General features: G+C 37.5%; 1 protein-coding gene across 2 annotated transcripts in view; it reads right to left on the bottom strand.

Moving 5' to 3' along the window:
• Positions 1–1,684: 1,684 nt before the first annotated feature.
• ME1 (malic enzyme 1) overlaps positions 1,685–15,720 on the bottom strand; it is a 111,295-nt gene continuing 97,259 nt past the window's right edge. For both annotated transcript variants that reach the window (XM_087718812.1, XM_087718813.1), the window contains 5 exons: positions 14,231–14,336; positions 11,210–11,352; positions 8,292–8,465; positions 5,336–5,434; positions 1,685–2,221 (listed from right to left, as the gene is read on the bottom strand). In XM_087718812.1, the coding sequence (XP_087574938.1) occupies positions 2,054–2,221; positions 5,336–5,434; positions 8,292–8,465; positions 11,210–11,352; positions 14,231–14,336 (690 nt within the window). In that variant the 3' untranslated portion in view covers positions 1,685–2,053. The remainder of the gene's footprint in view (positions 2,222–5,335; positions 5,435–8,291; positions 8,466–11,209; positions 11,353–14,230; positions 14,337–15,720) is intronic.

Raw genomic sequence — 15,720 nt, 5'->3', positions numbered from 1 at the left:
AAAGGCGCACGGAGCACTGTTACCTTCCCACCAAAATGGTCCCTTATTTTATACTTGCATTGTTTACGTGTTTTCGAACTGCTAGGTTGGCAGAAGCTGGGACAAGTAACGGGAGCTCATTCCGTTATGCGGCACTAGGGATTCGAACCGCTGAACTGTCGACCTTTCTGATTGACAAGCTCAGCGTCTTAGCCACTCATGACAGAGCATAAAAAATAAATGGTAGGGCTGAGCAACCCTTTTGAAAAAAATGCTTTGCAACGTGTAATATGCACTCGTCTTCAAATCCATCGAGCAGCTATCATATCAATTATTTGGGCTTGTATGGCTACTTAAAAACTGCTTCCAGTTGAATCCATATCTTTGCAAGCAGAGAACCCAACTAATTCTAACAGAGCCTCCATCTTGCTAAGTGCATCTTTTAAAGTATGTTGAAGAAGATTCCCAGGCTTGCCTGGAAGTTCAGTCACGGCATCTGGACTTTTCTTTTTTGGTTTGAAACATTTATCTGCTTATCCAGGTAGAAGTACAGTAGACTGAAGAAGCTACTTGGATAAGTTGTGAAACATTTCAGACCAAAAAAAAGAAAGAAAAGTCCAGTTGCTGTGATTAAACTTCCAGACATCTTTTAAAGAAATAGCACAATCCTAACAAGTATATTAACACCTCATTCTTATGTTGCGCATTATAAAAGAGAGAGTCACTTCAGCATTTTGAGAAGAAACCAGTTCATACTGCAGATGTACCTGCTGGGGCTTGCGAGAGTAGTATTGGGTCACTACAATAGAACAAAATCTCTGGACAGCAATGGGCTTGAGACTATCACAGAGTGTCCTGCAATTCCAAAATCTCGGGCATTCCCCACCTCCCCCTTAGCTTTTTTTAAAAATCATTTTTCATTTAATTCTGCTTCAGCTGTGACACATAGAAATATTAAAACATTCTAAGATAGGAGTAGCTTGATGGATTTTTTTAAAACGGAGATTGGCACCACGAACTTGAATCTACTCCCTCATACTGAGTAGAGCTAAGGCAGGAAAGAATTGCTAAGGATTTCCTTAAAATCCACTAGGATGGGAGGAGAATGTCTCTATTACTGCCTTTTCTATATAAAGCTGTAAATGGAATCATCACCATTTAACAAGAACAGAGGTGGCGCAGTGGTTAAGGTGCAGTACTGCAGGCCACTTCAGCTGACTGTTATCTGCAGTCCAGCGGTTCTAATCTCACCGGCTCAAGGTTGACTCAGCCTTCCATCCTTCCGAGGTGGGTGAAATGAGGACCCAGACTGTGGGGGCGATATGCTGACTCTGTAAACCGCTTAGAGAGGGCTGAAAGCCCTATGAAGCGGTATATAAGTCTAACTGCTATTGCTATTGCTAACAACGAACTATAAAACAGCCAATAGAATTGTTTCATGGTCAAGATTTTTAAACTTTTTAATTCCATTGAAAATTCGGGAGGGGGGGAATCGCAATGCAAAAGTTATCAATGGCAGAAAAGGTTTGCCAAATGACACTTTTTCACTGATCTACAAACTACAGCCATAGAAATAGTTGTCTTGAATTGAGAGGGCACCATTAAACATACCTGGAAATCTTCCACAAAGGTATGGCAACAGACAAGTTGGCAAATGTAGGACAAATTAAACTAGCCTTGTTAAATTAAACATCCCCAACCATGGTTTAAATAATCATACTGATACATGCTTTATCACACTATTGGTACATCTGAATTTAATAGCAAAACTAGTTAACAGAACCACCATTTTGTACAGATACTCAATGAAGAATAACCTTTTACTGAGCATTCCTCCTGCAGTAAGTGTTGCCTAGCAGGAATCTAGGAGATGCTCTTCCAAAGAATGAGGAAACTATTTTCATTTGCTTTTATGTTTAGATTGCAGCTTAAAAGTGAAAGAACATTAACATTTGTAACCCCAAACGCATAGATTTAAAACACAGTGCTGCTAAAAACAGAGTTCTGAGTGAACAAAAGATGGGAATCAACCCATTTCTGGAGTGCTCCACTGTTCCAGTGTTGTGTTCTTTGGTTAAACTTTTCTTGTCTGTATTTTCATTGCTTTTTCGGGCCAAATATAAGAGTCCGTCAGAAAGCTTTCATAGTCAGTGTTGTACATCTGGGAGCGGATGCATGCTTCCTTGTCTTCTGGTTCAGGATAGAAAGTTGCTGTCTTGTTTTTGTAGGCTAGCTCTGCAATCTAGGAGAACAAGACAAATCCCTCATTGTTAGAATTCATAGAGGCCTGAGCAGCAGCATGATACTCAATGGGGGAAATTCAAATTATAATAACCAGGTGTCAGATTGCCACCATACAGCTAGCAAGAAATATTATGTTGTGACCAAGAAAAGATAAAACATTCTGGGTATCAAATCCTTTGAAAGGAGGTGTTATGAGCTGTAGCAATCATAATCTGTTCATCCACACCAGCTTCATTACTGAATGCTGAATGCTTTTCAACTGGGAATGAAAAAGTTCCAAGAAGATTCCACACCCATTTGCACTCTGATTCAGGTGACCCTGAGGGTACAGAGAAACCCCCAAGTGACCTCAATGGCTTTCAAAGAGAGTGCTAATGACCAGATGACTACACAGAAATATGATCCTTCTGTTAGGGGTATCTCCGTTGGGAGACAAAAAGTAGTGCAGCGGAATGTACAACTAGAGAGAAAGAATGTTGCTAGTAAAAACACACGAATAGAGTTTCAGACACTGCTAGTAAAAACAAGTAGCTTTACTACTGATAATTGCTTCAAAAGCAGTGATAGTAGATATTAGTCCAAACACAATTCAAAGAACAAACAATAGCTTACAGTCGCAGTTCCCATTCCAGTCATCAAGTCATCAAGCATAGGACAGGCAGAGAGAGAGAGTGAGCTCCCTTGACTCCTTCTTATAGTAAAATTAATTACAGCTATTAAGTACATCCACTCATTTAAAGCAACAACGACCATTTGTTGTTGTAGCTATATAGCTAGATAGATAGATAGATAGATAGATAGATAGATAGATAGATAGATAGATAGATAGACAGACAGACAGACAGACACACACACACACACACACACACACACACACACACACACATACCCAACACTAGGAGTATACTCCCAACACCTTCCATGCTCCCACAAACACACACACACACACACTTTCCTGCCAGAACTGATAAAGCTTGGATGAGAAGCGAAACATTTTCAAGGAAAGATGTTCCTCAAGAAAAAACATAGTACAGTTGTTGGGGTGGGGGGGGGGAATACCTTTCATTCAGATGTGAGCATTTGCTATTGAAATTGTGACTGTTGTTATGATTCAGCTTTCCTTTGCTTTACAAACCTGAAAAGGTCATAAATGTGAGGGTGGCCATAAAGTTTTATATTCTTCAGTCTAACTGATGCTAAATGAGACATTAAATGAGACTACTTGTATTATGTCTATGGAGATTCTCGGCCATCCAGTTCACGGTTGTCCCAAAGGTGTTTTTTTTCAAGAGGCAACTGGTCTTTTGGGCTTTTCTTTAAAAGACATTTCGCTTCTCATCCAAGAAGCTACTTCAACTCAAGAGCTGAAGAAGCTTCTTATGTGAGAAGCGACACTTCTTCAAAGAAAAACCAGAAAGACCAGTTGCCTCTTCAAAAAGCACCTTTAGGACTACTTGTATTGTGTTTACATATAGAATCAAAGCCTTTGGACTTTGCCACTCGCATCCTAAACTCTATAAAACACTGCCTTAGGAATGACAGGACAGAATGCATTTGCAAAATTATTCTGGAAAGTCAAATGTATTTCACTGAAATGAATTTAAAGAGATCTGATCAATAAAATTCCTTAGGGGAAACTTTAGCCCTTTTAACCCTGCAGACTCAAATACTGTAATCAAATTTTGTTATTTTTTCCCCCCACAATAACTAAATACAGATATGAATTTTAGGAAGAGGAACAACTATATTGAATTAAATGCACAGATGGGGACTTCCAATTTTTAATTTGGTTCTTCACAAGGTAGGAATCACATTCAGTTCAAAATATTTTTGAAATACAGAGGGGGGATGAAGTTCAGTGTTAGAATTCCAAATATGTTGTTTATTATTTCATGCCAGATGATATATTGGTGAAATATAATCACACTATTGATTATATTCTATTTTAACAATATTAAGAATGAAATAATATTTTATATTATATTATATACTTCTATTGTACCATTTTTCTCACTGCTTTAAAATGTAGCAAACTAAAGTTCTGCCATACAAAAAATGCAGGATTTCAAACAAATTCTTTGGCATTTGCTTTAAATATTGAAAATGTCTGCGTTATCAAGTTGAAGAGGATTAAATATGACAACCAGCTTTAAAATCATTACCATCTGTGCCTGAGTGAAGCAATTCCTTACTGATAACAACAAAGCAAGAATAAAAGAATTGGCAGGCTTGTAGAAAATGAAAAATGAATTTCCAAGGAGTGAAAAAGTTAGTCAAACTACACCAGAAGCCAAAGATTTGTGACTGAATCTCCATTTGTTTATGTTCCAACTGAATTAGATTTATACTGCATTTCACTGATCTCCTTCACTGTTATTTGTCCTGTTGGATAAAACTTGCATGCCTTTGTAATACTGATGTTAGAAAGTGTGACTAGCGAAAGTGAATTTGAATTCATTTGGGACTTCATCAACTGGATGGTCACCCACAGCCATTGAATTTTTTTCTTTTTAAAAAAAAAGAGTGGTGGAAAATATACATCCTACCAGAGATCCTCAAGAGAAAGGAAAGGAGAAGAGAGGCAAGGCAAGGCTAGGCTAGCATCCACTTTTTCCAAAGTGGATGTTAGAAGCCAAATTTAGACGAATCTTACAAAGCTGCAGAGAAGAGAATGGATTCACATCAAAGTAGTTTCAACAGGGACTACGTCAAACAATGGTACAATGTAGGTTTGGTTTGCTACAATTATTTGATTACAATTATTTATTGTATACATTTTGTTACTGAAATGGAGATAAATACTAACAACTTCTTCTTGAATCACAGCATAATGGGCTATGAGAATAACCTTGAGGAACAAAAAGAAGAGTCAACATCAAGACAAACTCAGATAAGAAAAAATTAGAGTCCAAAGCAGGAATGTAATTTGAGAAAGCATCTCAGACTTGACCCTCCCTAGTATTCTTGAACGTAAAAGCAGAGAGGACAGGTACAGTCATACCTGCAAGGTTCTGTTACCGTAACCTTATAATGAAAGTAACATTAGAATGTATAACCTTATCTTGAAGGGCTGACACATTATATGATTTTAGTCAGTAAAGAATGAACTTACTTTTGCAGCTATTTTAAGAGAGACGTCTCGAATTGCAGCTAAAGGTGGAAATAAACGGCCCTCATCTAAATGCTTCTTTGATACCTGTTTGCATATAACCTAGGAAGAAAAAGTATATATCTATATTAGATTTATGTATTGTTAATGCCTTTGTTTAAAGAAGAAAAACTTGCCTTAATTTAAAAAAAAATCAGGAATGAACTTATACGGGAGTTTTAAATTGCAGTAGCTTCATTTCTGATACTATTTTTTTCTAATTCAATGCTCTGGTCCATTATTATATATTATATTGTAGTGTAGTGTAGTGTAATGTAGTCTAGTATAGTTATAGTTATAGTTATAGTATAGTATAGTATAGTATTATTTACATTAATTTTACAACTGCTTCTACAGGAGTTTGCTACCAAAACCCAGAATATATTAGCATACATCATGGAAATGACTTTGAAGACCAGTTATCCAAAAATCACCTTAAAGAGCTTTATACTTTTTTCCTATCATACAGATATACACAGTAGTCCAGAATTCAATGTAGAGCAAAGGAAGCAGAATTCAAGCAACTTTAGCTCTTTTTGCATCTCAAATATCCCTCTTTCTTTTTATCAACTACATACAATTGTCAGACCTAACAAATAATTTCAGGCATGTAGAAAAGCCGACAACTTTGACTTTGAAAACAAACTCTCCAATTTGAAATTGACTCCCAGTGGCTTTAACTTCATGTCCATGTAATATTCTTGGCATAATATACAAGTGATTTGCCATTGCCTTTCTTCTAGGATGTTGTTTTATCAGTTTAGCTTGGCGGGGGGAGGGGGTTCTCCAAAGTTGGCCAGTTTAAGAAGTATGGACTTTAAGAAGTTAGGAGACCTCTGGGTTAGTCTGTGTGGTACTTATATAGTTCCTATTGTATGTGGCTTTTTAGATGTTGATTGGGGTGTTGATGGCTAACTAGTAAGTCATTGGCTGTTGTTTGCTTCTACTGCCAAGCCTTCCCCTCCTAAGTACTTGATAAGCTGGTGGTAAATCAGCACTTCTGTTGACTGAGGAGGAGCCCGTTCCCAAGCTTCAATCACTTCCCTGGCTGTTTTTGTGCCTGCTCGTCCAACAATCTTAGTAGATGCAAAATTGAATGCATGTCTTTGTTCATTGCAGTGTGAGGCTACCAATGAGTTTGGGTCTCCTCATCTGACCATTCACTTGTGTTCTTGCAATCTGGTGGTTAGTTTCCTCCTTATCTGTCCTACATAGCCACAGAGGCAATCCATGGTGGTAATCCAATAGATTACACTGGAATTGTCTCCTATCTCAAAGTGATCTTTGCAATGCATAACTTGTATGGTAGCCTCCGGGTGGTGTGCAAGGCCTACTTGCATATCTTGGAAGTTGCGTTCTACAGCTTCCGAAATGTTTTTGATATATGGCAGGGGGTGCCATGTACTAGCCCATAAAAAATTAATTTATTTTCTCTTACAGTGTACAAAAAATATCTTTTTTTTTAAGTCTAAAAGCTGAAAAGTGTTGAATAAATGTTATCAAAAATAATATTTTTATCTTTTGGAATCCACAAGGGGGAGCTGAAGTTGTTAAGAAAAAGCAGCACAGACTTTATATTGGATACAGCTGAGTAAGTTTTCTTTCACAGATCCAAGTTTTTTTAACTTTTTAGAGGAGGCCTTGCAATTTAGGCAGAGTTACAATAATATTTCATTTGCTTAAAGTGGTCAAACATAATTCTGCTTGGTGAGGCACAGAAGAACGATGCTTGTCATCACAGTGAAACTGCCTATAATTAGACATTATAGCCTTCTGGACTTAAAAGAGTTTCATTTCCAAACTCTACTTTATATGGCATGAAAATAAGAACACCTGAAAACAAGACTAGTTGCTTACAAGGACCAGAGTGTTTCTTTTACCAACTTTAACTGTAGAGCTTTAACAATTTATAAGATGTATAATTCTATACAGGGGGGTGATGGCTCAATGATTAAAGACATTGAGATTGTTAGCTGGAAAGTTGACAGTCTGGGTTCGACACCCAAGCACTGTGTAATGGGATGAGCACCTTGCCCCTGCTTCTGCCTACCTACCAGTTCATGTGAGTAGATGAATAGGTACCAATTTGGTGGGAAGGTAACAGTGTTCCATGGACCTAGGCATACAGTCATGCTGGCCACATGATCACAAAAGTGTCTTTGGACAATGCTGGCTCCCTCGGCTAAGAAACGGAGATGAGCATCATCCTCTAGGGTCGGACATGACTGACAAGGGAAAACCTTTGCGTTTACCTATTTTTTATAATACTATATAATATAGGAACCCTAGATTCTTGTTCAGATTTTCCATAATCCCTGTACAAATATCCCCATAGACTTCTCCACTGACAGCCTAATCAAGAAATAAATGTATTCACATCTCTTAGTTACAAATAGAAACAAGCAAAATAAGAACCACTTTTCAAATTTGTTTTAAAGATGCAATTTCTGATTTTATAGTGGTATTAATCAATACCTTAGGGAGCAAAAGAACTACAGGTATGGAAGAAACCAGAAAGATGTTTACAATACAGAGGTGAGGTTTTCTACTAGGAAACCTGTTGCCATTGGACTGCATTTTATACTATATTGTTGTAAATGAAGAAGACCATGTGTGACTGCAATTTGCAATTTCACCTTTGCTCCTCCATTAATTGTACTTGTTGGAAACAGGTTATGAAGTTCACAAATGGTGATCACATGGCCATAGGACACTGCATCAATTGTAAAAGCGTGCCAGGTGTGAAGCATCCAAATGGGGAACATGGGAACACGGGACACTGCAGCAGCCTTAAATACAAAACTTTTTTTCCCCACTATCGTAACTTAGAAAGGTCACTAAACAAGGAAGTTGGTAGGGGTGGGTGGGGAGGGGGGGGTAACCTGCATTCCCATTTATATGTACAAAGAATAATGAATACCTCTGCAGTAAGGAGAAAAATGTCATCACTTATGTTTCTCACTCCACATGAAACAATGCCTAGGGCAATTCCGGGAAATACATAGGCATTGTTCCCCTGTCCAGGATAAAACATGCGTCCGTCTGGAAGAGTGACTGGATCAAAAGGACTTCCACTCGCAAAAATTCCTCGTCCCTGAATAGAAAAAATAATAATCTTGAAGAAGCACTGTTTGATGGGTAAAAATGAACATACATTGAAATGTTCGTGTAGATAACAATGCTTTTATAAAGCGATTATATTAGAAACTACAGGAAGAGCAAAATACCTATTACTTGATGTTACTTGATGGTATTGGACCTGGGTACTTGAGAGACCGCCTGCTGCCAATTACCTCCCAAAGACCCGTTAGATCACACAGGGTCGGCCTCCTCCGGGTTCCGTCCACCAGCCAATGCCACCTGGCTACTACCCGGGGGAGGGCCTTCTCTGTGGCAGCTCCGGCCCTTTGGAACGACCTCCCCGCGGAGATTCGGACCCTCACCTCTCTCCAGGCCTTCCGGAAAGCCGTCAAAACCTGGCTGTGCCGGCAGGCCTGGGGTTGATGACTTCCCCTCCCCTCTCGACTTGTATGGTTGTATGATTCTTGTTTATTTTAATCACGTGTATTGTGTTTTATGTTCCCTTTTTTCCCCTTTGAGTTGTTCGCCGCCCTGAGTCCCTCCCGGAGAAGGGCGGCATACAAATAAACTAAATCTTAATCTTAATCTTAATCATATGTCTATAACATGGTTTCTTCTGGATACCTTGGCAAGTTTCATATTAGATTGAAACCTTTCTATACTTTTACTATAATGTCTACATCCGTCTAACTGTAGATAACAAGAATGAGTTTTCTATGTTTCATAGTTTTTAATTCTTTCTCCTTAAAAAAAGCATCTGGGAGAACTTTTCCAAGTTCTCTTCATCCACAGTGGATGAATGTTGTGATCATTGTGTCTATGCATGTGTGTCCGTATGTTGAATCGTCTCTATTTCACAGAAGATCTACTTGACAAGCCTCCTTGCCATCTCAGTTTGAGATGATGCCCTTAACACCGTTCTAAAGCTGTTCTTGTTCATAACTATTGTTACAAATGCAAATGCAGAAATGAAACACATGTCCAGAAAATCTATTTGAGTATTTTGCTGCAGTTACCTGAGAAGAACAGGTGAACGTTTCATTTGGCGAATGTGATACTGCTCATCCTGGAACAAGCCCAGAATATTAATTTAAATTTTATAATATGGTTTATAATGTAGGTTTATTGAGAAATTCCACTAAGATCAATTATTTCTGTGTGAATGAGGATAAAGTTGTTATCTTCTTTTTTTTTTTTAAAGGAGAGTTGCTCAATTAAAGCTTGTTTTGCATGTTTTAATAGAAGAGTGATAATTTTGATGCATCTTTAGGTCTTCCAGCCACCAGATGGAACCATATTCCATCTGCTTTAAAAAAAATATTTGCATTACTCCTCCATTCCTATAGTGCATCCTTATGCTTACTTTTCAGTAAGCAAAAAGGACTTGCTACATTTTGTATGTATTTACACATAAATAGCTAGTCCTCAACTTATGACCACTACCTCCATCCTTCCACTATTGTCCTTACCCTCAGCCACCACCAATGTCCCAAAGTAACATGGTAACTACTTTGGTAGTACATAGCTCTGGCTACCTAACCCCCATCTTCTCAGTAGTCACTCCATCTCTCCTCTCAGTCACTGAGAGTGCTCATTATGATGGCGAACCTATGGCACGAATGCCACAAGTGGCATACAGATCCCTCTCTGTGGGCATGCCAGCCGTTGCCCCAGCCCAGCTCCACCATGCTTCAGCCGGCCAGCTGATCTTCAGGTCTTTGCCGCACATGTATTGGGGGGGGTGCATGCAGGGGATGCACACGTGCATGCATGGGGAGCAGAGTACATGCACGGGGGAGGCGCACCCATTGCACATTGTTTGGGGCCTGGCAAGCCTACTGAACCAACCTGGAAGCCAAAAAGAGGGAAGGGGCGCACAGGGGGTTGCATACGCATGTGGGGGGAGGGTTGTGGGGCGTTCGCACGTATTGCATTATGGATGCGGGCACGCTGTTGCGCATGTGGGTGCTTTCAGCACACGACAACAAAAGTGTTAGCCATCGCTGTTCTAGAACATTCCCATCTTCCACCCCTGGTCTTCCTGCAGCCCTGCTCTCAATCCTCTAACATATTCTACCAGCCTAGCCCACTCCTCCAACTGACACCTCTCCAGTAATTTCCGTCTTCTCCTCCTAATTATCATCACTTTCTGTGTGATCACATCTCATTCTGCTCAAAAGTTTCTGTTTCCTTTCCTGCACAGACAAATGCATTTTGTTTCAGGTATGGATCATCCAAACAGCTGTTCTGAACACCAACAAGTTTTCTGAATCCCTAGTAAAATGTAGCTAATTACTTCCTTTTTTTTTTTTACATATCAGCAATCTTTATGTTACAAATCTGAACTCGAAACTTTACAGTGAAAGTCAATTATTGTTGTACCGCAATTTTGAGGAGTTTTGCGGCATGCCAGACTGCAACTTAAGCATCTCTCTGAAAGATTAAAATGACCGCAACTTTTTATTTCTCTCACTGGTGACAGATATTAGGGAAGAAATACATTCTCCTAGTTCCTGAATATACACAAAATCTTCTATTAATTGAATATGTTGGCCACATAATTTTACTGAAAGGCTAGCTTAATTCCAAGTGAAATGGACCTGAAATTATGGAGAAATGTTGTTAAAAACACCCACAAATAAGTCTGAAAACTGCCGAAATAAATACACACAGAGACACAATTGTATGAATAGATACACTAATAATGTGCCAACATAATCAATTTAAATAAAATTCTTCCCCACCCCACCCCAATACCTCGGTTAGGTAGTAGCAATCTTCAGCAGAGCATTCTGCTTTGCTAGTTGGGTTACTGAGTGCAAAAATTATTGGCCGTTTATTGAAGGAAGCCATATTCTTGATAATATTTTTTGTAAATGCACCAGCAATTGCAGCGACTCCTATGCCAGACAGAGATATAACAGAATGTTACGGAATGTACAATGTTTATTCATCACTCTGAAAGAATATTCTGCAAATGTATTGAAAAACAATTTCATTTAATTATATTTCTGCTCCATTTTTTTAAAAAGATAAAAATGACAAGACGGAAGGGCCATTTTAAATTACATTACTACATGTAGAATCATTACCATCTTCACCCTCACCACAATATGTTTACTCCTCCCGGTGTCAAAGGAGACCGGAAATTAAATAATATAGATTAGGCATTGCCATGGTGCAGTATTTCACAATGTTAGCAACTTTAGGATATGTGGACTTAAACTCCCAGAATTACTGGCTGTTAAAGTAAATATGGCAACTTTGATATAGGCATTCTTTTTACCACCACTATGTCTTCTGTAACTGGAAATATTTTTGTGAGAGTATAAAATCTAAAATAGTATGCCAGTTTATTCTTGAAAAAATGTCATAGCCCTCTAGCGATTGCCCAATGCATTTCTTTATTTTCACTCAGATGTTTCACTGAATATGATAATAAAATCCTCCCACTGAGAAGTATAGAAGTTTTTAGAAGGAAGGGATTCTCCCCCCCCCCCCTCCGGAAACAAAAAGAATAAAGTATTCTGAAATATTACTGACATTGTTGGAAGTATTTTCATTGGAATATTGGCTCTTAAACTACTTTGTGCTATATCTTTTTCATTTCAAGTAAACTGATGCAAGGAAAGTTTGTAATGGATCATGTTGAGAACAAACTTCAGAATCGGAAATGTTACAATTTTGGCCATTTTCAGATGAGCTTTTAATGAGTTATGCACTTGTTTCATTATGAAACTTTCAAGAACAATCCAGATAACATCACCACTTAATCTCGATTGCTGTTTGTTTGTTTTTTAAAGACATCCAGCATTTTTTCTTTCTCTTTTAATGGAAATAAAAGACAAACTTGAAATCAAATTGCAAATATCTGATGAGATGGCTCATATAACTATTCTGATAGTTTGATAAGTTTCTATGGCCTACATTGTTACCTACTAAAATTATCTTGAAGAAACATTTTCCAACGCACAGAGATCTTTTTATCAATTTAGTTTATAAATATATATTTTAATATCTTTATATAAGAAGCATGATTCAGAGAAGAAGCAAATGACAACTTTCAGCTGAACAATTTTCCAAACTCTTACTCTAAGAATAATCCCTTTACTCTTATCTGTTGAAGTTGCCTCATGAGTCCAATTATTAAATGTGTTGTTAATGTGTTGTTGAATATATCTGGTTCGTTGTTATAAAATAATAATAAGGTGTTCTGAAATTAGGACTTCATTTTTCAAAACAATGTGTTTTAAGGTTTCTTAAATAAATTCATGAAATATTTGCATATATCTATCCTAAAATAATGAAAAGAAAAGATAAAAGGAAGAGAGATTCAGATAGATGAACATATATGTAGGAGGCCAAACATATTTTATCAGCATTTTGATTTTTGTCCATAAAATCTTAATTGAATAACTGTATCAATGCTCAAACAAAATGAAAAAATAATAATAACATTTTTAAAAAGTTCACATCAGGACATTGCCTTTGATAAAAATTAAATAAAGGTGCAATAAATTTAATAAACAAATGCAACAGACCCAAAGAGTTTTGTAGCCTTAGCTAAAGTATCACCAGCTTGAACATATAATCTTGTTTTATTCTTTTTTCCTCCTTGCTCTGACAACTTAGAACTCTTACAGAAAATGAAGTTCAAAGCTCCCCATAATTTTAAACCGATCTTACCAAAAATTTATTGTCTTATTTTTTTTTTACTACTTAATGTGATTTTTGTTTTTAAAAAGCAAACGGTACAATGACAATCATTCCTAATCATAGCAAAATAAATTAGAAAATAATCTCACAGATGCTTTATGGCTAGATTTGTTAAAATAATGTTTGTTCTTGTTCCAACAATAACAAGTCTTTTTCCTGAGCAGTATCTAGTAATATACCATACATGGCTGTCGCTGAGATTAAAATTAATGAAAAACCTGGGGAAACATGAGATAACTTATTTATTCCTGATTCTTCAAGCAAAGATTTTAGACCATTAATCATATGATATTTGATCATTTTTTCTTGCTTATGGAGCACTGTTAGGTTAATATAACATCCAAAGAAATATATCCTTTTCATATTCAACACTGAGCATTACATAGCATGGGATACAAAATACTATATCTGATCTTTCACTATAGAAATGGGTCTACAAAAAAATTGCATGCTTTAGTCTATTTGCACACAATTTTAAAAAGAGAAAAGGACTAGAGAGACTTTTCTAATTTGACTCAAGGAGCAAAATCACAGAACAGACCTTGCCCAAGCAGCTTTCCCCACCCTCTTTTTTTATGAATCCCTTTTATCATCGTGGAGTAAAGACAACTGAATGGAACTGAGCATCTATGGGCCAGATGCCCTTCCTGATGCCTATGCGGAGTTCACAACAGATAGAGAAACATCTGTCGTTGCGTAGGATTGAACTCTCAGTCTCCTGAGTGTGAGGCAGGAGCATCTTCACCTCTAGGCCATTGTACTGCTTGCCCAAGAAGCCATTACATTTGAGGTAATTTGTTCTTCGCATATCACATATATACAGTATAAGTCAAAAATCTCTATAACCTTACCTACTTTCCAAAACTGTGAGAATTACTGTATTTGTTCTTATGCATGAAGATGACAAAATGTTTACCAATTGCTCTAAAATGTATACATATCCAGTATCTGGGTACACATATACATGTGCATACATATGTATGTGTGCATATGAATGCACATAGAGAGACATAAATATCAAACTGCAAACATTGATGAAGTGATATACAGATAGCTTTTTACCTATAAGAACACTTGGTCTTATTTTGTTAACAATGTCTTCTAAATTTTTCATCTCCTCATGCTGATGAGCAAACTCTTCTTTCTCAGATGTTAATGAAGCACGACCCTAAGTTAAAAAAATAAGATTAAAAATACAAATTTTAATTTATTCCGTGTTGTAATGAAAATGTTCAGTCTTCCTTTAAAAACATACTAGTGTCCCTTTGACTTTCTCATCCATAAACCTATGAACTCCAAAACATATGGCATCCATTAAATATATATTATAGTCAAAGAATTTTAGCAAGCATTTAAATCACATTTAGAAGCCTAATCAGAATGTTTGAGGGGATTATAGACCTCTAAATTTCTGGGATACTCTGTACTCAGTGACACTGAAAACTTTCCGAAGTTTGTTTGATGAAATGTCATTAAAAATTTCCCAACCTGCATTTTAGAATCTATCCTAACCAAAATACATGGCTATCCTCATAGGATTCCACTAGTTTTATGGCCTTGGTGCCAATATCACAAAATATAAATAAGTTACCAGCATCACTCTGTGTGTGTGTTTGTGTGTATGTGTGTGTGTGTGTGTTGAGAGGGTACTAAAATGTAGACATGATAGAAAGACCTCCAACAGAGGAAAACGTGCTGGGCCAGAATATCTAGAAGACAAGAGCTCTAAGGAGTCCATGTGTCAACTCCCAGAAGACATGTAATCTAGTGTGCTCTTAGCTTTGGCCACACAACTAATCGCTATTTGTCCATTTTAGATTTTTCCATCTGAAAAAAATATTAAATGCCACCTCCCTGCTTGCAGACCCTTTTGAGAGAACTATTTCCCCCCTGATCTCTTTATATCCAGGCTATCTTTCATTTTCCCTTAGAGATTGGACATTCTCCAAGTTCCCTTAGATGACAGCAGAGGATTGTTTGACTCACAAGGACAGCATGCATCGCCTCAGGCCTGGAAACTGTCTGAATCTGCTTCAGCCGTGGCTGCAGTTATACGTGGGAGGACCCAGCTGACAGGGGGAGAGTTTTCCTCCACACAGAAAGCATACCTAATCCCAAATAATTCTGGAGGGCGGGGGAAGAGTCTTCCTTTTATCCCGTATTTTATCCCACAGCTATAAATCTGAATTCTTGATGCAACCCAAAATCATAAAAAAAAAATCTTAAGTGCCACAATGATTCAAATGAAGCATAGAACATTTATCAGATCCAATACATATGAAGTCCAGGAAGTGTGTGTGTGTGAGCGCGCGCACACACACACACACACACACACACACACACACAAAGTGTTTTGTCAAAGCTCCTGGTATACCCAAATATGGGAGGGAGCATACTGCTTCCCTTTTGCTTTTCAGCCTCACTCCAGGAGCTTTCCAGGCAGAAAAACCATTTTGTTTTGCATTTTTGCTCATAATTAAATGAAGGGAGACTAGTATAGATCTATTTCAAGCTATTTAGCTCTCATCAGCTAGCCATACCATATAGATATA

The sequence above is a fragment of the Thamnophis sirtalis genome, unplaced genomic scaffold (assembly GCF_051295495.1).
Source record: "Thamnophis sirtalis isolate CommonGarterSnake01/CBP01778 unplaced genomic scaffold, rThaSir2_p1.2 scaffold_6, whole genome shotgun sequence".
Lineage (NCBI taxonomy): Eukaryota > Metazoa > Chordata > Lepidosauria > Squamata > Natricidae > Thamnophis > Thamnophis sirtalis.
The sequence above is the reverse complement of the archived record's forward strand: the minus strand, read 5'-3'. Positions and strand labels throughout refer to the sequence as shown.